Consider the following 21,949-nt stretch of genomic DNA (forward strand, 5'->3'; position numbering starts at 1 on the left):
TATTACTCTTATTTCTCCTGTAATTACAAGGATGTTAGGCTCAAATGGAGAGCTGAGTAAAAGGCAACAGTGATTCCCAAAAAGAATCATAAATTTCAGGAAATTTGGGGATGGCAGATATTCCTGCTGGGCTTCTGGTGGTTTGTGACTGCAGCACTGGACTGCCCTTGGCGACACCTGGGCTGGGACTGCCCATGTGTACAGTTTGACATTTTTGCTTATCTGTGTGGCCTCCACATTCCCATCTCAGGAAACTCTATAAACAGTGTGTTTGACAATCTGCTGTATGAGGGACTCTTCCAAGAGGTCTCTGTGCCTCTTGGGATGGATGACAGGACACGGTGGAAATGTATCAGAACTGATCGTTTTGCTGCTGTCTGATCATCTTACTTATACTTCTTCAGCTAAATAGTGTTCTCTTTATTCTCTGTAGTAGATGAAAATGTCCCTGACTTCATGGAAGGAGAGGCAGTTGGTGCAGCCTGTGAAAGTGTGTGTGTGTGCATGCGTGTGTGCATGTGTGTAGAACAAGACAAGAATGCTGAGGTTTAATGAGACACCCATATGAGGCATGGGGACATCTTTTGATAAATATCCTGATCAGGCACTAGTTGGCTAAGAAAATGCTTAGTTTTTTTGTTGTTTGGTGTTATGGATTCTCCTTCCCTTCCTCTTGTATGTGGCTTCCTCAGCTTCAGACAGATAGAAGAGAGCTGTCAAAGCAAACCTGTCAGTTGCTTATCCCGTCTGTGTTAGTAAGGTGGGATTGCCAAAAACAAAAAGCCCTGTTCCTGAAAGACGTTCAAACTTTTAACATTTTGTCTTTTATGAAGTCTGTGTAGGAAATGATGTTGAGGGTGGAGATGTTTACTTTAGGTGAGTGGTTTTCATTCACTGATTGGTTTTCCTTGATGGGAAAGGAAAGGGAAGCTGGGGAAAAGGAGACCTTCAAGGGGTGACTAGAGAGAGGAAGTAAGTTGTGGGGTGAAGTGGCTGTTTGGCAGGGTAGGTAGGTGTTGCTGTTTCTTTGCCTTTTTCTTTGAAAAAGAAACTTGCTTTCCTAAGTCTTATTCGGGGTAGAAGCCTCAGTGCACCTTGTGTCAATTGGTTTAGCCTTGGGGAAGGGAGGATTGGGAACATTTCTTCCAACCCACCTGCAGTGGATGGTGGATGGAGAGCCACGGAAGACATCATTTTTTAGTTTGGCCTCCACCATGTTTAATTTTTTACTCCAAGGAACATTCTGACTTCTATAGGGTAGAGACATAGTGAGGCTGTGCTCTCAGGAGCTGAGAGCCTGCAGAGCTGCCAAGCCTGATTTCTTTATGGCCTTCCAAATGAAGCTGGTTTCCTTTCTCTTGATCTACAGACATGTGGAGTTTGGGATGGAAAGGAGTGGGTGTTTGTGCCAGGGTATCAGTTCACAAAGATTCCTGAAGAAGGTGATGAAAGTGTGTCTCCCATATGTGAACCAGGTTGACTTTCTATTGGGCTGGGTCATTGAGAGGACAGGGGACAGGGGTAGGCTGCCAGCAGGCTAATTCATATGGAAGCAGATTTCTTCTTCTGCCACCTTTTTCTTTATTCATCTTAAGGCTCACTTGTATTGTGCCAAATGACTTCTAAAGCACTGGTTGTGATATTTATACTGAGTATCCACAGTGTATTAGGCATAAAGTACTAAGGCTTTACTATCTTTGAATGTAAAATTTTGCCATAAGGTTAAACTGTTGCCTACTTGTCTTATAGGAGATAGTGGATCTGTATATTTTTCTTTTAAATTAGCCATGAATGTAGCGTTTTGTCAAAATGTATTTTTAACCTGCTAATGCTAAAAGTAAATCTTGTATTAAGAAAAACTGACATGTCTAATTAAGGCTTTTCTTTTCTTTTAGGAAGGCACCAGAGTAGTCCAACCTATATTTTTGGGGAAAATGATTAGTTATTTTGAAAACTACAATCCCACCGATTCTGCCGCTTTGCACGAAGCCTACGGCTACGCGGCGGGGCTGAGTGCCTGCGTGCTCCTGTGGGCCGTTCTGCACCACTTGTACTTCTACCACATGCAGCGCGTGGGGATGAGGCTGAGAGTAGCCGTGTGCCACATGATCTACCGCAAGGTGAGTGTTGCTCGGTACCATGGTGTGTACCTCTCCTGAAGCATCAGGGACATTTAGGGAAGGTTCTCTATAAACTAAAAATTACATAACTGGGATCATTTACACCTTCCTAGAGAAGCTTGCTATTTGCATTAAGCCAAGTTTGTTGTTGTTGAAGTAAACTTTACCAATAAATAATGAAAAGTTTTCTTTTGAGATCACATGAGGGCTGCCCTTGATAACTTTTAGCCATAGGCTGTGGCATAATACCCACTAAATTTGTAGTATTAAATTAATATTAAATTATATTTTTAAAATATTAAATTAATATTTAAAAATAAGTATCAAAAGTATCAAGCCGATTGTTAGTGTCTTCATGCTTATATCCCATAGTGCTGTTTATAGAAAATTTTTTTTGTTGTTCATTAAAACCTTAATTTACATCAGATATTTATTTAAAAGGGAACTAAGGATATTGGATCTATAAAACTATATCTAGAAGCAGATAATGTATTTGAGAAAGGGAATGATTATAATTTTAAAAGACCCATCTAATTATATTCAATATAGTTATGTTAATTAGAGAAAATATAAAGAGAATTCATGCCAAATATAGACTCACTCACTATATTCTATGGATGTGATTGTTGTTAATGATATTAAAGAAAATAGTAGGGTTTTTGAGATAAAACTTGAAATTTTACAGTTTCATTCATTCTAGAGAGAATTTGTTGCTCTTCATTTAAGCTACTTTAATACAATATTTCCTTTTATCTTCAGTATGCATCATAGCACTTTTAATTAGAACTAATTTAATGTGTTCACCGATTTTGTATTGAGGAATGCCAGGAAATTATTTCACAATTTACCCTGGTCTAAACTAGTATAGAAGGAATAAGGATCTCAGGTATCTTTACAAAGGTATTGCCACAGATATATAAGTGTCAAGAACTGAAGGATTCTGTTTAAATTTGACCTTGGATACCTCTTTGCCTCAGACTGTTTGCTTTAAAAAAAAAAAAAAATCCTTATTTGACTGTATTGTAGCCTTGAAATTTTCCAAGAGAGTAGATCTTAAATGTTCTCACCACACATGTAAAATAGGATAACTGTATTAGGTAGTGGATATTTTAAGTGGTTTTACTATAGTAATCATTTCCCAATGTGTACTTATATAAAACATCATGTGGTAACCTTAAGCATACGCAATTTTTATTAATAAATATAGCCCTCATTGAAAGATAAACCCAAACAGCTTAAATTTAAAATATTGCTTCTTTTACCTGGTTGCTACTTATTTAGAGCTTCCATTTCTTCGGAATACTTCTGTCAGCAGAAAGTGAGATGTCGTCTCATCTCTCCTTGAGCAGAGTCTTGTACATCCCGGGACTGAGTGAACCTGGAGACCTCACTGTCTTGTTTGGCAGCAGCATCTGAGTTGGTTTCCTTCTGGGTGATGTGGAAATCTGAGCTGTGCCAACACATTCCAGTCAGGGTCTTCATTGCCATTCAACATCATCTTTGTTATTCTGTTGCATCTTTAACCATTTAGGAGGTGGATACTCAAGATTTTCCCACCAATTGGCTAAATGTTTGTCTTTTTAGATCATGCTTAACTCTCATGTGAGTGCTAGTTGCTCAGTTGTATCCGACACTTTGTGACCCCACGGACCATAGCCTGCCAGGCTCCTCTGTCCATGGATTTCTCCAGGCAAGAATACTAGAGTGGGTTGCCATTTCCTTCTCCATAACTCTCATAATAAATATGAAATTTTACCAGAACTGCATTGTGAAAGCTTTAAGTTAGGTGTGAGGTGATGGTTTAGTCAAAGCTCACTCTTTGCTGCATAGGTGAGCCATTGTCCACTTGTTTTTCTTCCTCTCCCCTCTAACACTTTGAAATCTTGCCTTTTGGAAACGTGATCTGACCTGGCACGTTGGCTTATGTGAATGTAACCATCTCCCGAGATGTTCATTTGCTGCCTTAATTATACCCAAAAGATGGTTCCTATATGAAGTCAGAAATTGTGGGGATTACACCATTGACATAATCTGAAATTCCAGAAACATGGGAAAGACAGATTTCCTTGTTCACAGCCTTGCATCTAGAGTCCTGCTGTTGTAGAAACAAGACACTCCTTTTCAGGTTACAGGTGGACTGATTCCTTAGGACCCAAAAACTGGTGCGACAGAGCAGCTCTGAAAGTCCCCTCTGAACATTTGTGGTTCATCTTGGGCCCCACCTCCTGATCCCTGGTCCTGGGAAGAAACCAGGTCGAGTGTTAGAAATGGAGTGGCTGCTAAGCTCGTAGCTGTAGTTTGTCTACACCATGGATTCCAGGCTGGGGCAGGTCTCCAGGGGATCTCTAAGGCTGCACATCTGCCACTCCTAACATGGCCCATTCAGCGTTTTCATGCTCTTTTCAGCTGAATTTTGAATGATCCTATGGGAGGTTCCATAAGTAAAAATGACTTACCATTTATTTATTAATACATTGTCACAAATTTGGTAAAGTTACTTTTGGCTTTTGATCATTGATCTTTTTTTTTTTATTATTGTGGGGAAATATACACTGCATAAAGTGTCCTATTTTCACTCCTTTTCAATGCAGCATTTAGTGACATTAGGTACATTCACATTGTTGGTGGCCATCACCATAATTCATCTCTGAAACTTTTTGTTTTTCCCAAACAGAACCTCTGCACCCATTAAACACTAACTCCCCAACCCCTGTCCCCTTACCCAGCACCGTTCTTCTTCTCTCTGTGAATTTGACTATTGTAGGTGCCTCTGTTAAGTGGAATCATACAGTGTTTGTCATTGTGTGTGTGTGTGGCTTATGTCCTGTAGCATAATATCTGCAAGGTTCATCCGTGTTATAGCAGGTGTCAGAATTTAATTCCTTTTTAAGACAGAATAATATTACATTATAGGTCTATACAACATTCTGTGTATTCTCTCATCTGTCAATGGACAGTTGTTTCCACCTTTTAGCTATTGTGAACATAGATGCTCTGAATATGAGTTAAATTGTCTGTTCAAGTTTGCGTTTTTAGCTTTTCTTGAGTATATCATTAGTACTATAATTTCTGTATTGTATGATAATTTGTTTAATTTTTGAGTAACTTCCGTATTCTCTTCCATTGTGGTTATATCATTTTACATTCTCACTTGATCATTGGTTTTCTCTAACTTGAAGAGTAAACAAAGCATTTTTATAAAGTGTAAAATTGTGTTTGGATCAGTGGCTCCAGTTGGTGGTCTGTTGAAGCAGCTCCTGGTGTGTCTTCAGTTTCCTCAGATCTCTAGGGCATTTTTCTTACTAAATAAAGGGATTATGTAACACGGGTTGTGGTTTTTGTAGGTCAGCAGACTGGTGTTAAGAACACAGTTTCCTCACAGCAAGTGTTTTGAATATTATACTTGCTCATTTCAGGATGAACAATCTAAGCCTGAAGTGTTTAAATATTGTCACCCACAGAATTAATGATTGAGTCCAGATTTGTAGTCCAAGTCTCCAAATTTCCTTCCTTAAATTAGCCTCTCTGCTCTCATCTAATTTGGCTCAAAATTACTTAGTTGTCTCTTAAGTGTAAACCTACACCCTTTACCCTTCAGACAGGTCCAAGTTCAATGAAATAGGGTGGGGATTTTGCTTCTACCTCCTGCTCCTGCCTTTGCCGTCCTTGCTGGAGGGGCTGCTGCCACACTCAGGAGTTAGAGGCTGAACAAGGGTCCCTAGAATCCTGCTGTCAGGGGTCATCCTGCTCCTGCTGACACCACTCAAGACCCCTGGAACACATGCTCCATTGTGTTATGTTCTAAGATGACTTGGTATCACCTTAGGAATCCAGTTTTCTGTCTCCCTGTCTCATTTCAGACACTTTGCCTGAGTAGCTCGGCCATGGGGAAGACCACCACAGGCCAGATAGTCAACCTGCTGTCCAACGATGTGAACAGGTTTGACCAGGTGAGCTGTCCCTGAGGGATCCTCTTCCATTTCCCATCCTTCTCACTGGGTTCAGCTTATTGGATGCGAAGTGCCAGGGTTTGTCGGCCAGGATTCCACTGAGGATGTAAGACAAAGGTTTTATTTATCCAACTTTTATTTCTCTGTGTGCAACTGTGATGTAATTATATGTATTGTTCTGTAAATGGGAGTTTTGTTTTTCTAATAATAAATAGGCAGCAGTGTTCTTGCTCAGGTTTGGTAGTGTCCCTAGGGGTCCTCCTGGAGCGGCCCTTCTTGGCACGTGGTGTGGCTGTTGCTGAACTGTCTTCCTCCTCCTCTGGATGATGAAGGTCTGGTGGGAGGGATTGTTCTTTCCCCTGCACCCTGATCAGTGCCTGCTGCATAGGGAACCTGCGAAGAATAATGCCAAATGTGTGGTCCCCAGCAAGATACAACCTCCTCTCTACTATCCCCTCCACAGTCTTTTTTCCACTGACCTTATGCATAGATCACATTACCCAGGGCCTTGTAGCTGTTGGTCAGATCTGTGTTGCACTAGATACTTCTCTTTCAAGTATTCATTCATCAAACATGAAGTGAGGCCCCTGCTCACTTTCAGAGATGAGCCAAGCTTAGTTTTTGCCCTATAGAAGCCACAGCCTATCAGGGAGCTAAATACACAAGTAATTATTGGAGAAAGTGGTAGGTACCATAATATAGGTTTTCCTGGGATGCCATGGTTCCCCAGAGGAGATGGGGTCTAAATTCTAGGACAGAGAGCATTTGGGGAAGCCCTGAGCTCATCTGTGTTGTGGACAAAATCGACATCTTCCTTCAGTGCTGCTGTTCTGATTCTCCCAGGACATCCCTGAAGCCAGCCCTGTGCTGCCCCTGAATGGCATCGTCTGGGGTGGACACTTGAATTTCTGCTTCAGCATGTTTAAAACCCAGTGAGGTCATTGCTGTTTAGGTTCCTGTCTGTTCCTTCAGAGCAGATTGTTTCTACACTGTGTCCTCACTTGTTGTATTGTATGCAGTCCTAAGAAGGCTTTGTCTCTCTCTTTTAAGGTAACTGTGTTCTTGCACTATCTGTGGGTGGGGCCACTGCAGGTTATCGCAGTGACCGCCCTGCTCTGGATGGAAATAGGAATGTCGTGTCTTGCTGGGATGGCGGTTCTCATTATTCTTCTGCTTTTGCAAAGCTGCTTTGGGATGTCATTTTCATCACTCCGGTAAGAGAAACACTTCTTTTAAAAATGGACACTATGTAATTGGTAACATCCACAGTCTGCTTGATGCTTTTGTTGAAAACAAGACAAATGCCTTTTCTGGTCTCTTCTTTGTGTAGGTTGTAGACCCTTCAGGCTTAGCCAGTGAAGGCTCCAGCCTTAAACTGAAGGCTGATCCTGAAACAGGAACAGTGAAGGCATTCACTGGGTCCTCTTGGCACCATATCTAAATAAGTAGAGTGTTCTTCAGCAGAATTTACCCATGTCCAAGTTATTTAAATCTTTTTAAATAGTAATAATCTTGTAGACCCTTTTCTCACCACATATATTTTTGTTATGCTCCTGTTGGAACCTTTTCAGGTATTCTGTTCATGTTTCCAATAAGTTATAAGCACCCCAAGGCCCAGGCTGATCTTCATTGTGTCTTTATGAAGCCCCACATTCACAGCAGCACATGTGATAGAAAAGTGGCTGGTGGTGAAGAGCCTTCTGCTGCTGAGTTAGACCTGAAGCCAGAGGGTTGGAAGTGGGTGGTTGTCAGGTGATGGAGATGAGCTATTTGAAGCTCATTGAGCCTTGTGTGTCAACGTTGTCTGTGTTCCGTTCTATGCTTGGTGTCTTGCTCTATTTGGAATTCCCTTTCCTGCCATTGATATGGAGAGAGGTTCCCTATCCTCCAAGGCCCTGTTCCAGTGCTACCAGGTCTGTGAAGCTCTTCTTGTTCTCCTTTCCTGCTGGAATTAACAGCACCATCTTTTCTGCTCCCCAGAACTTTATTCCTGTTTTATTACAGCACAACCATGTCTTCCTGGTAGATTTGGGTGCTTTTCTGCCTTCCCTACCTGACTGTGACCTCTTTGAACAGGTGGTTTGTATCTGACTCATTTCAGGTTTTCCTTAACCGATGCTGCACATTCTCCAAGTTACTTCTTGAAATGGGCTGAGTGTTTGACTTCCTAACTGAAACCCTTTTCTCCATTTGTACTTTGAGTAGGACCTGCCTGTGTTCTAAGTGCAAAAGGGCTGTAGAGAATCTTTTGATTCCTAGCCCCGCCTCCGTGCCCACTCCTGCTGCTGCTGCTGAGGGAAGTTGGGCTGTGGTCACTGAGGCTTGTCTCACGTCTGTCCCCTCAGGAGTAGGACCGCAGCTCTCACAGACGACAGGATCAGGACCATGAGTGAAGTCATAACTGGCATCAGAACAGTAAAAATGAATGTTTGGGAACAGTCATTCATAAACCTTATTACCAGATTGAGAAGGTAAGTGTGAGATATATATGTATATATATATACATATATATCTTACTCCATACTTTCATGGTTTATTTCCTAGTCTACTAAATGCTTTCGATGTCTTACCAAATACATTTTTAAGTTCACCTTCACATTAAGGTGAGCTTAAATACTTACTATTCACTGCATCCTCTACATGTTGCAGGAGGGTTCTGTAGAATAGTGGAGACATCATTTAACCTACTCTTCCATTTACTATCGTCTCAAAGGAAAAAATATATATGCTTCTTACCTGTATAGAAATGAAATTCTAAGTAGTTCTTAATACCTCAAATCCTAATGAGCAATGCTTTTAAGATATTTAGCATTTGAGACAATGACATGCAAACTAAAATTGTAACTTATGTTGATGGAGTACAAACAGGGAGATTATAGAGACTGGGTGTACTTGTATTGAGCCAAACTATATGAATCACTGTTCTTTGTCATTGTCATGCGTAGTTGCTTGTTCGTGTCCAACTCTTTGTAACCCCATGTACTGTAGCCCACCAGGCTCCTCTGTCCTTGGAATTTCCCAGGCAGGAATACTAGAGTGAGTTGCCATTTCCTCCTCCAGGGGATCTGCCCGACACAGGGATTGAACTCATGTCTCCTGCATTGCAGGCAGATTCTTTACCACCAGGAAAGCTCATGAATCCCTATTATTAATTTCAAATGGAGCTATGAAAATACTGTTCCTTTTGTTTTGCTTCATGTTTGTAGGATGTTTCTCCATCTTTCATTTAAATATCTGATGAGCATTTCTCTGACTCTACCTTGTCACCTCTAACTTTGCACCTTTGTGGGGGCCCCTCCATCTGCTGGGAATACACTTCCTTCTTCCTTCTATTCTGGCCTCCACCAAGCCTGATTGACTCCAGTTCATCTTCTCAGGGTCCACATGTGTGTATGACTTGCCCTGACTCTACTGCTCAGAGTTGCACACCTCTGCTCTGGGCTCCCTTGGGGGCTGTGCTGACGGTCTCTGTCCATTGTCTCCCAAGTGTTTTGGTTGCTAATTCTCTTCTCCAACACATTCATGAGCCCCTGGAGGGGACAGGTTGTGTCTTTCTGTGAGGAGCCTGGCCCAGGACTTGTGATTATGAATGTTTGTTGAATGAATGTTCAAACCCAGTCTGACTGATGCAGAATGTTTGAAAGTGTGACATTAAGCCTCTTTTCACTTGAAAGATTGAAGTGGTGATGCAGTGTGTGATACTGGTGTTGGGGAACCCCAAGTGTGCACTGTGTAGTGAGGTGAGGGATGGTTTATCTTTATCTGTGTGTCCACTCCCTAGAAAGGGGCCACTCACACGTGGCACTGAATCCATGTCTTGTATATTGATGCTTCTTATAAAACCTATATCCTATTCTCTTTTATAGGAAGGAAATTTCCAAGATTCTGAGAAGTTCCTACCTTAGGGCCATGAATTTGACATCATTTTTTGCTGTGAGCAAAATCATGATTTTTGTTACCTTTATCGCCAATGAGCTCCTTGACAACCTGATCACAGCCAGCCAAGTGTTTGTGGTGGTGACGCTGTTTGAGGCTCTGCGGTTCTCGAGCACCCTCTACTTCCCCATGGCCATCGAGAAGGTGTCAGAGGCCGTCGTCAGCATCCGAAGAATCAAGGTTTAGTGAAAAATAACTTTTTAAAGTTATAGGTGGATTTTACCTAAAATGCCTCTTTTTATGTGGTGTCATTGTGTGCCAGTTAGGTGAGATTTAACTCTTTCAGTGCCAAGTTGGCAGTCTTTCCAAAATGTATGTATTTCCCTCTTTTCTTAGGTAAAGTGTGTTAAAAGTATCATAAGACCCATGCTCCTTTATGGACAGTAGCATAAATAAAGCCTCACAGGCTCCTGATGTTCAGTGATGGCTGCTGCTGCTGCTGCTAAGTCGCTTCAGTGGTGTCCGACTCTGTGCGACCCCATAGACGGCAGCCCACCAGGCTCCCCCGTCTCTGGGATGACTGCTGGACAATTAAAATGTCTGAAAGCAGGAGACACAAACAGATTGCATTTCCTGTGCTACCTGGAATGACTAGGCAGCAACTGTGCACAGTACCAGGGTGAACAGGATTCCTCTCTGGGCCGGGAGGGGAGGAACTTGCTGAGAAGTCCTATTCCCAGGGCAGGAAGAGTGGCCTCAGCTTCACTTAGTTCTCTGTGTTTAAAACTAGATTCTTTGCTCCATAGATGTTTTCCTGCTGATGTCTGATCTCTGCATTTTTGTTCCTGTCCTTATTTTGCTTAGTGTCTAAGCCTGTCTCTAGCTGCCCCCTTCCTTTCAAACCTGTGATTCCCACCATACCTCCTGTCTCTTTTATAAACTCTCTCTGATGCTGCTGCTAAGTCACTTCAGTCATGTCCAACTCTTGGCAACCCCATGGACGGCAGCCCACCAGGCTCCCCCGTCTCTGGGATTCTCCAGGCAAGAACACTGGAGTGAGTTGCCATTTCCTTCTCCAATGCATGAAAGTGAAAAGTGAAAGTGAAGTCGTGTCCGACTCTTAGCGACCCCATGGACGGCAGCCCACCAGGTTCCTCCGTCCATGGAATTTTCCAGGCAAGAGTATTAGAATGGGGTGCCATTGCCTTCTCTGAAAACTGTCTCTAGTCAGGGGTAAATAATTTTTATCATGAAGACTAGGGCCTTGCACACAGTAGGTGCTCAAGTATTTCTGTTTAAAATGAAGATTAAATGGGCTCTGTGAAAATGAATGATTTATTATGACCTCAAAAGCCCAAGAAGGCTCTATTTTTATTGAAGAGAGGAAGGGGGACCCATAGTCTTGGCACTGAATGACTCCAATAGAATTGCAAAAGATCTCAACTTCAAAGCACTAAAAGTCTTCAATGATTTTTGCATCCAGTCAAATGTGCCTCTGAGGTTATATTGTTCACAAAGCAGCTTTAGGTTTTCCATTACCAGCCACTGGGAAGTCAGTCTTTGTGGCTGCAGTTCTGACTTTTATACTTTACTGCATAACCTGTTCTGGGTCTGCACTTCCTGGCTAATGGCCATTTAATTTCAGCTCTTTCATCAGACTGAGTCCTGGAAAAAAATCCAGCCAGCACTTCTGATGCTTTTAGGAGCTGATCATGTATAGAATGGGGTCTCATTTTAACTCTTGGAAGACTGACATCTGTTCCCCTCAGGACTATTATTTGTGGACAAATGCTCAATAAATTGAATTCACTTAGGGCATAATTTTCCTTTTCTTTCTTTTTTCTTTGAAAGTGAAGGATTTCTATTCTAATATACACACACTCAATATTGGTTACATGCTCAAGTTGAAACTGTATTTGATTCTGTCTAGACTGAATATTGGAGAAGGCGATGGCACCCCACTCCAGTACTCTTGCCTAGAAAATTCCATGGATGGAGGAGCCTGGTAGGCTGCAGTCCATGTGGTCGAGAAGAGTCAGACACTACTGAGCGACTTCACTTTCACTTTTCACTTTCATGCACTGGAGAAGGAAATGGCAACCCACTCCAGTGTTCTTGCCTGGAGAATCCCAGGGACGGGGGAGCCTGGTGGGCTGCCATCTATGGGGTCACACAGAGTCAGACCATGGCTGAAGTGACTTAGCAGCAGCAGCAGACTGAATATATAACATATACATTACTCTCCAGGGCCCTTGGTCTTTTTAATCAATAGAAATTGATAATAGGCCAGACGATAAATTCAGACAAGGCTTTCTGAGGCTTGTGCTACAGCACAAAATATGAAAACAAGAAACTGATGCCCCGTTGATTCTTTGAGATGGGCCGACTGGTTCCTTAAGTGGGGTGAGGGTAGGGGAGGCTTGGTCGTTTGAGCCGCAGGGATGACTTGTGTGGTCTGCCCACCATCTTGTAGGTGCCGTGTGTCAAAATCATATGCAGTTCCCTGCTTTGCTCCCAGCAGCTCAGAAATGGCAGTTGGCTTGTGGTGTTTTTATGTCTTACTGTTTGAAATTGCCTTTGTATGTGTGCAGTTATATTTAGTCCCTTATGGTTTCTTTGTAGTTTGTTGCTCAAAGAAATGTTTGTTCAGGTGCAAACGCTCCCATAAAGGGTCCTGGGTCCCAGCCTGTCTCATCACCTTTTGCTTGTTGCTCTGTCAGCTTAGACTGTGTAAGGCTGTAGCCATGCAGTCAGTGGTTGGATGGTTTGAACAGCCGTGCAGTCTGTTCCTTCTTTTAGCTGATGCCCTCAATGGGCTGACTGTGCAGGGCTCGGTCTTAGTTGGAGTTGGGACAGTAAAAGTGCACAAATGATGTAGTGTCTCCTCTGTACGTGACTTACTATCCTTCTGGTGATTCAGAAGTAGGAAGGGCAGTGCCAGCTGGGTATGTGCTGAGCTAATTTCAATATGGCTAGTATTTAAGAAGGGCTGGAAGGATGGGTGGAGTTAGAACTCAGGGTGTCCAGGCAGAGGCCACCAGTGGAGTGTGGACTTAGGTGCTTTGGGTCACTGGGGGGTGTTAAGCTTGTGGACACTCTCAGAGAGGCTGTAAGATCAGGAGGGAGTTGTCTTGGGGTAAGGTCAGTGATGTTGCAGAAGGAATCAGAAAAATAAAAGCTGTATTATTGAGATGACTAATGGTGAGTGAGATTCTAAACTATGTTGTTTCAAGGGGAAAAGAGAATTGGGAGAGAGATGAACTGTTTTAGAACAGATGAGAGCTGGTACCTGGCTGACAATGTAGGAGATGGTGTGGAGAGAGAACTCAGGCTGTGGTGGTTGAAAGCCTGCCAACGTGTCCTCAGACCACCATCTGTCCATCCTGCCTCCTTTTGAACTCAGGCTCGGGGAGGGTAGGAGTCACCATGCCCGGTGCTAGGTTCTCAGTGAGCCTGGATGAGAGGAGGAGGGCATGAATGAATCACATCTCCCACCAGCTTGGCTTTGAGAGAAATGCACGGATCACATCTTTCTTTTCCTGCAGAACGTTTTTCACATTCAGTTTTGACCAGTTCGATGTTGAAGCTGAAACTCCAATACTTTGGCCACCTAATGCAGAGCACTGACTCATTTGAAAAGACCCTAATGCTGGGAATGATTGAGGGCAGGAGGAGAAGGGGATGACAGAGGATGAGATGGTTGGATGGCATCACTGACACAATGGACATGGGTTTGGGTGGACTCCGGGAGTCGGTGATGGACAGGGAGGCCTGGTGTGCTGCGGTTCATGGGGTCGCAAAGAGTCGAACATGACTGAGCAACTGAACTAAACTGCCTTTGACCAGTTATTCATTTTAAGTAGAAGGTTGCAATCACATTTATGACTCTGAGGCATGATAGATGGGATGTCAAGGTGTTTAAGGTAGTAGATTATTGTTTATGTGTTGTTTTCTTTCTCAAACATCCTCACATGCTTGTTTCAGTTTTTCCCCATATGGGTTAGAATTTGGTTTGCCTGTGGGTCCCAGAGTTACCCATGGTAAAGCTGCTTACAGGGGTCATTTGTTTTTCTCTCATCCAAGAATCCTTGTGAGGCTCTGTATGGGTTTCCTGGGGCTGCGGATATGAAGTACCACAGACCACGTGGCCTAAAACCACAGGAATGTGTTGTTTCACAGTCCTGAAGGACAGAAGTCTAAAATCAAGGTGTCAGCAGGGTCAGGATCCCTCTGAATCCGATAAGGGAGCACCCTTTATTGCCTCTGTTAGCTTTGAGTGGTTGAAGGCCAAACTTGGCATTCCTTGGCTTGTAACTGCCATCACTCCAGCCTTTCTCTCCATCAGGGAAGCTGTTTTCTGTGTGTAAATCTGTCTCTACATTTCTCATGAGGACTCCAGTCTTACTGGATTCAGGGCTCACCCTACTCCACTGTGATCTCACTTTAATTGATTACATTTACAGCAACCATTAAAAAGCAGAGACATTACTTTACCAGCAAAGGTCTGTCTAGTCAAATCTATGGGTTTTTCCAATAGTCATGTATGAATGTGAGAGTTGGACTATGAAGAAAGCTGAGCACTTAAGAATTGATGCTTTTGAACTGTGGTGTTGGAGAAGACTCTTGAGAGTCCCTTGGACTGCAAGGAGATCCAACCAGTCCATCTCCGTGGTGTTAGAGACCCAGACTCTTTCTCTCTTGTTATCTCATCACATGTGACCTCGACCCAGCTGGCAGCCCCCAAGGTCCAGGCCTTTGAGTGGAGGAAGGTCCTGGTTGCTGTCACTCTCCACTGACCTGGATTTGGTTGCATGGCTGCTTCTATCTGCTTGGGAGTCTAGAAGCAGAGGGCACTTTAGCTGCCAAGTGCACCTAAAATCCAGGGTCTGTTACCTCAGAAGAATGAGAGCAGATTTTGAGGACAGCCAGCCATTTCTGCCCCATGTTCACAGTTCTGGGACCTTGGGGAGTGGGAATGGTCTAAGTTGTGTGTTCAGTATCTCTACCCCTCTAGCTTTTCTCATTGAATTATGTCTAGCATTTGCAAGGCAAGAGGGAGTTTTCTTGTATGTGTTTGTCAGCTTTGTAGCAGTTTATAAGACCTTGTCTTATTCAGCTACTTTGCATCGATTGACTGCCAAGTGGTGTAGAAGATAACAAGTGGTAGCTGTGGCCATTCCTGCTGCGGAGGAGGGGGGCACCAAGTAAGGACAAGAGACAGCATTTGTGAAAAGATGCTTGTGAAATATTTTTTAAGGCATAGAAACTTAAGAGTGTTTTCTTTTTAGAATGATGACAAGCAGTGATATAGATTTGACACACACGAGGAGAAAAGCGTTGAGTACAGGGTTTGCACTCAGAGTCTCTGTCATTGGTCTTGTGTTCCCAGCCTGTCTTCTGCCACCTGATTCCTGACGGCCTGGGAAGGGCCTTCCTGTCTGTGTTCCTAACAGTGTCACATGGTGCTTGGCACATGGTGGGATTCAGTTAATATTTATGAAATAATTTCCTACCAGCTCACCTGTTTATTGTTGCTAACACAAGTAAAGCAATAAAAATGTCCAGCTTCTAAATGTATTGGAGTTTAAATCCATATTTTCTTCTCAGAGAGGAACCAGTGCACTTGTTAAGAAAGTACAAAGAAGCCTCATGGCTAGGAACCATTTGTTTTATACATGAACCTATACATGCACATGCAGACATGCGATATATATGTATGTATATGCAATATTATATATATGCTATCATGTATTATGTATTTAGATGTATATATACTATAATAATAGTATGTTACATACTATATACTATTTAATATTTCTTCTATGAACCAAGACCTAATAAAATACAGTTGTAAAATGATAGGTAGGTATAAATGATAGGTATCAAACTTTTTATTGCAAATTCCAGGGAAGCAATTGTTTTGTTTGTGCTTTGTTTTTGAAGTAAAAAAAAATCTGTGTTTTGCCTTTTTTCTGTAGAACTTTCTGTTACTTGATGAGGTATCACAGTGCTACCCTCAGCTGCCATCGGGTGGTAAAACAATCGTGGATGTGCAAGCTTTTTCAGCTTCTTGGGAAAAGGTAAGACACTTTGCTTTCCAAAATTGTGCCTGCTAAAAGACAACTGTGACATAGATTTATTAGAAAATTTTGAGATTTTACACATACTGTAAAATGTGACTTTCTCATTTACTGAGAATATGTTATAAAAATTCTCAGAATAGGAATAAGGTTTGCAATCAATGGAGATGAAGTGTAAAATCAGCCTGAGGCATTTGATATGTTGCTCTTTTTTTCATTTTCAAGAGAGCTTTCAGTGTATTAGCACATGTTGAACTTAAAGTATGTAAATTATTCTTTTAATTTTCATTTTTCATTGTTTTATTATAGACTATATAAATATAATTATAAAATAAGTATAAAACAATTATAAAATTGTTATAAATTTTATATTAAGTTATAAAAATAATTACAAAAATATAATTTCCTGTGCTATACAATAGGATCACCTTAAACAAAAGACATAGAGCACAAATACATCTTTTCTTGAAAACCCAGATCTAATATTTTGGGCTTAATTGTGAAGTGTCAGTCGCTTCAGTTGTGTCTGAGTCTTTGTGACCCCATGGACTGTAGCCCACCAGGCCCTTCTGTCCATGGGGATGGATACCCACCCCAGTATTTCTGTTGTTTTTGTTCAGTTGCTCAGTCATGTCCAACTCTTTGTGACTCTATGGACTGCAGCACGCCAGACTTCCCTGTCCTTCCACCATTTCCTGAACTTGGTCAAAGTCATGTTCATCCAGTCGGTGATGCCATCCAACCATCTCATCCTCTGTCATCCTCTTCTCCTGCTTTCAATCTTTCCCAGCATCAGGGTCTTTTCCAATGAGTTGGCTCTTCGCATCAGATGGCTAAAGTATTGGAGCTTCAGCTTCAGTATCAGTCCTTCCAATGACTATGCAAGATTGATTTCTTTTAGGATTTATTTGTTTGATCTCCTTGCTATCCAAGGGTCTCTCAAGACTCTTCTCCAACACCACAGTTCAAAAGCATCAATTCTTTAGCATTCAGTCTTCTTAATGGTCCAACTCTCACATCCATATATGACTACTGGAAAAACCATAGCTTTGACTATGTGGACCTTTATAGGCAAAGTAATATCTCTGCTTTTTAATACACAGTATAGTTTTGTCATAGCTATTCTTCCAAGGAGCAAGCATCTTTAAATTTCATGGCTGCAATCGCTGTCTGAAGTGATTTTGGAGCACAAGAAAATAAAATCTGCCACTGTTTCCACTTTCTCCCTTTCTATTTGCCATGAAGTGATGGGACCAGATGACATGATTTTAGATTTTCGAAAGTTGAGTTTTAAGCCACCTTTTTCACTCTCCTCTTTCAGCCTTCATCAAGAGGCTCTTTAGTTCCTCTTCACTTTCTGCCATTAGAGTGGTATCATCTGCATGTTTGAGATTGTTGATATTATGTCAGAATTCTAGATTCCATTTTGTGATTTATCTAGCTGGGTATTTTGCATCATGGGAGGAGGGTTCAGGATGGGGAACACATGTATATCTGTGACGGATTCATTTTGATATATGGCAAAACCAATACAATATTGTAAAGTTAAAAAATAAAATTAAATTAAATTAAAAAAAAAAGTTAAATAAGCAGGGTGACTGCATACAGCTTTGACATACTCCTTTCCTGATTTTGAACCAGTACATTGTTACATGTCCAGTTCTAGCTATTGCTTCTTGACGTACATACAGGTTTCTCAGGTATCAGGTAACGTGGTCTGGTCTTCCCATCTCTTTAAGAATTTTCTACAGTTTGTTGTGATCCACACAGTCAAAGGCTTTAGTCAGTGAAACAAAAGTAGTTGTTTTTCTGGAATTATCTTGCTTTTTCTGTGATCCAACAGGTGCCAGCAATTCGATCTCTGGTTCCTCTGCCTTTTCTAATTGTAGCTTGTATATCTGGAAGTTCTCAGTTCATGTACTGATGAAGCCTAGCTTGAAGAACTTTGAGCATTACTTTGCTAGCATGTGAAATGAGCCCAGTGGTGTAGGAGATGAAACATTCCTCTGTCCATATGGGAATCTAGTAAAAGAAGGAACCTTTTTAAAGTCAGCTAAAGCTGCCTCAAATCCCCAAAGAGATAAGATTAGATGAAGACTCTCCAGGACTCAGTGTCTTAAAATAGGAAAGAGAAAAATGTGGGTTATATTTTGCATATCAATTATGTTTATTATTGCTCTTTTCCACTTTGTAAAACAATTTGTGTTACTTTATTGAAATGGGTACATTTTCATGAACTTTAATTTGTAGGCATCAGAGACTCCAACCCTACAAGGCCTTTCCTTTTCTGTCAGGCCCGGTGAACTGTTAGCTGTGGTCGGACCTGTGGGCGCAGGAAAGGTAAGTTGTGATGCCTTTTGTCAGCTTTAATGCAACACTGCAGCTCCTGTTAAATCCTCAGAGTGGAACCCAGAGCTGAGTGTGACTCAGTTTGAATCGAATGTGTCTAGAACAGTGTTCCTCTAGGTGTGTTCCACGGAACATTCATTTTACAAGAATGTTCCATGGCCAAATAAATCTGGATAAATGTACACTGTCTTTTTCTTTTTGCTTCACTTTGCCAAGTTAGGAACTGCTTGTGGGGAATTTGGATATCTCAGTGAAGGAAATTATTTAAGTGACAACTGCTCAGGATAGACAGAGACAATGGGGACTTTTTTTCATCTTAGTGGCCTTTCCAAGAAGTCTGTAGGTAGTAAAGGCTCTTCCCGGAAGCTTTGAGCATTTCCTCCTGTGACTTGACTTGATCCTGTCAGTGCACGTGTAGTGAATGTTCTCCACGTGCTGGAGCTAAAGGTACAGATGTGAGCAAGACTCTGACTCTCTGCCTTTCAGAGGCAACCAGGTTCTGGAGTGAGACAGATATGCAGGCAGGTTATTTTAGCCCAGTGTGATGAGAGCTCTGACAGCATGGACACACCACATCTGTGTGATGTTGAGGATTGAAAGGAAAGGTGCACGTGTGCTTGGTCTGAAACAACAAAATACAGAAATTTAATGTGGGATGTGGGCTTCCCTGGTGGCTCAGTGGTAAAAGAATCCACCTGCCAATGCAGGAGACACAGGTTCGGTCCTTGGTCCAGGAAGATCCCATATGTGGAGCAACTAAGCCTGTGCACCATGACTGTTGGGCCTGTGCTCCAGAGCCTGGGAGCTGCAACTACTGAGCCCATGGGCTGCAACTGCTGAAGCCTGTGCATTAGAGCCTGTGCTCCTCAACAGGAAAATCCATGCACTGCAATGAAGACCAAGCGCAAGCAAAAATAAATAAAATTAGAATTGTGGTATGGCAGAAACTAACACAACATTGTAAAAAAATAAATAAAAAAAAAGAACTAAAAATAAATAAATAAAATTATTTTTTAAAATGTGGGATGTGTATATGAAAGGGTGCTGATTTCCTCTATGATGGACTTTGCTCTGCAGACACAACTCACTTCACAGTTCTTTCAGTTAATCATCTTTGGATATATTCTTCACACATAGTTTTTAAACAAGTGTTTGTTAAGTAAAGGATACCAGATGCAGGATGCACTAAACATCATATACAGAAAATATACATTTTGCCAGGCTCTGCTAGAGACAGATGTTAAACATTCATAATTATTCTTTGCTGAGTAGAATTTCATTTGGCAGATATTCGGGCAGAGTAGATTGTTTATACTATTAATATATTCCTTGTCAGTCATTATTTTCATTGACCATTAGTGTTATTTTCAATTTTTTTTGTGTCAACTGCAAGGGCTGTACTTTATCCTGTTCTAAATGAAAGTGTTTATGCTGTATCAAGCACCAGGATGGGGTCAGCTGTGCTGTGGGTTGTGTTCCGTCCTGAGTGCACCCTGTTCACATGTGTGGGTTCCCTTCTGTTTCAGTCCTCACTGTTACATGCTCTGCTGGGGGAGCTGCCCCCATGCCAGGGGAAGATCAGCGTGCATGGGAGGATCGCATATGTTTCTCAGCAGCCCTGGGTGTTTCCAGGAACTGTGAGGAGTAACATTTTATTTGGGAAGAAATATGAAGAAGACCGATATGAAGAAGTAATAAAAGCTTGTGCTTTGGAAGAGGTGAGTAATGACTTCTGAGTTGCATATACTTGAATTTCCAATGATGATAGTGTTGATTTTAATCTACAAGTTTTGTTAAAAGTTCTTTATAAAAAATTGATTTTTCAATATTGCTTAATATTTAAGCAGGTCTTCTTGGTAAATAATGCAGACATATTTACATATGCTGCCGTTTTAATGCTTATGGGATAATGACCCTCTCAAAATACATTATCTGCAGGGTGGATTGTTTCATTCTGTGAAGTTTCATTCACTTTCAACTGTTTTTAATGGAAAGTTACAAAAATTTACAAAAATAGAGAGCATGGTATAATGAACCCTCATTACCACCCTCAGCTTCAGCCAGATTCAACTGGTGGCCAGTCTTGCTGCATCTCTACCCCTGCCCTCTGCCAGCCCCACTCCCACCCCAGAGTATTGTGGAGCAAATCCTAGACCTCAAATTAATTCATCTGTAAACATTTCATTAGTTTTCTCTAAAAGATAGGAAAGCTTTGGGGGAAAGAATCACTATTTCACCTGAAAAATACCTCAAATTCGTTAATATCACCCACCTGCTAGTCTGTGTTTACATGTTGTTAATCATCTCACTGAGAAATCTCCTGCACCATTGTTGGAATCCACGTAAGGTCTGCTCTCTGCACTTAGTTAATGCCTCCTTGGTCCCTTTCAGTCTATGAGTTTCTCCACTTCCTTTTTGACTTGTAATTTATTTTTTAAGGAAACCAGAATACTAACCCATGGCAGATTCATGTTGATGTATGGCAAAGCCAATACAATATTGTAAAGTAATTAGCCTCCAATTAAAATAAATAAATTTATATTAAAAAAAACAACAAAAGAACAAAAATAAAGTAAAATAAAAGATAAAAATAATCTTACACACACACACACACACATTTTAATACTGCGTCATTTCACTGAAGGATATTATTTTCAGAAACAGAATTGAATTTCACAGAAAATGGTAAGATGAAAGGTTTACCTATACCTTGGGATGTAAATAAGATTAGTGAGTAACTAATAACTAAACTGATAGGAGAGTACAGTTTGGCAAAAAGAAAAGAAAAAGGGTAAATAATGTTAAATACTATGTTACTCTTTCAGGTTGTAAAAGTTAGTGAATAATAACATTAAAGGTCTTCCCCTGGGGTCTGTTCAGTGCAGTCTGGACATCTGACTGTTCTTTTGTACTGAGAGGAAAAGACAGAGACAGATTTTCAAGGCTCCAAAGTTGCTTTGTGAGGAAATAGTAATTCTCCTGGAACAATGGCTTGAGCATCATAGGTTGTATCAGGCGCGCACGTGTGTGTGCCAAGTCACTTCAGTCAGCTCTGCGGCCCCATGGACTATAGCCCACCAGGCTCATCTGTGCATTGAATTCTACTGGCAAGAATGCTGGAGTGGGTTGCCCTGCCCTTCTCCAGGGGACCTTCCCAACCCAGGGATTAAACCCACATCTCTTAGGTCTCCTGCATTGACAGGTGGGTTCTTTACCACTAGCACCACCTGGGAAGCCCTGTATCAGGTGAGCAGTATTTTACAATGATGTGGACAAACAGAATTGCTTGTTTAATGGGCTTGTTTCTTCTGAGTTATTGTTCATGGGTGATTGTATGTTTGTGGAAATGATGTCAAATTAGCAGGAATGAGATAGATTTTTGTTAAATGGTGTAGATACCATGTAAGAAAAGAAGGGAAAGCAAATGAGAACAGTAGCTACCATTTATTCAGTCCATGTGCACATGCACACACAAAAATTAGATTTATGAGTTATTCATTCTTTATGAGTGTCTTTGATGTTCTTATCCTCATTTTATAGTTAGTAAAACTGAGGTCTGGAGTGATGAGACACC

The 21,949-nt window shown here is 41.5% G+C and overlaps 1 protein-coding gene across 7 annotated transcripts in view; it reads left to right on the forward strand.

Moving 5' to 3' along the window:
* The window catches only part of LOC109567081 (ATP-binding cassette sub-family C member 4-like), a 166,198-nt gene that overhangs the window by 21,869 nt on the left and 122,380 nt on the right, over nucleotides 1-21,949 (forward strand). For all 7 annotated transcript variants that reach the window (XR_011569622.1, XM_070799882.1, XM_070799885.1 and 4 more), the window contains exons 4-11: nucleotides 1,896-2,120; nucleotides 5,981-6,070; nucleotides 7,121-7,284; nucleotides 8,416-8,541; nucleotides 9,937-10,186; nucleotides 15,925-16,026; nucleotides 18,277-18,366; nucleotides 19,902-20,093. Coding sequence is in view for 6 of the 7 variants with exons in the window: in XM_070799882.1 (XP_070655983.1) it covers nucleotides 1,896-2,120; nucleotides 5,981-6,070; nucleotides 7,121-7,284; nucleotides 8,416-8,541; nucleotides 9,937-10,186; nucleotides 15,925-16,026; nucleotides 18,277-18,366; nucleotides 19,902-20,093 (1,239 nt within the window). In the remaining variant the exon portion in view is untranslated. The remainder of the gene's footprint in view (nucleotides 1-1,895; nucleotides 2,121-5,980; nucleotides 6,071-7,120; nucleotides 7,285-8,415; nucleotides 8,542-9,936; nucleotides 10,187-15,924; nucleotides 16,027-18,276; nucleotides 18,367-19,901; nucleotides 20,094-21,949) is intronic.

Source organism: Bos indicus, chromosome 12, assembly GCF_029378745.1.
Source record: "Bos indicus isolate NIAB-ARS_2022 breed Sahiwal x Tharparkar chromosome 12, NIAB-ARS_B.indTharparkar_mat_pri_1.0, whole genome shotgun sequence".
Lineage (NCBI taxonomy): Eukaryota > Metazoa > Chordata > Mammalia > Artiodactyla > Bovidae > Bos > Bos indicus.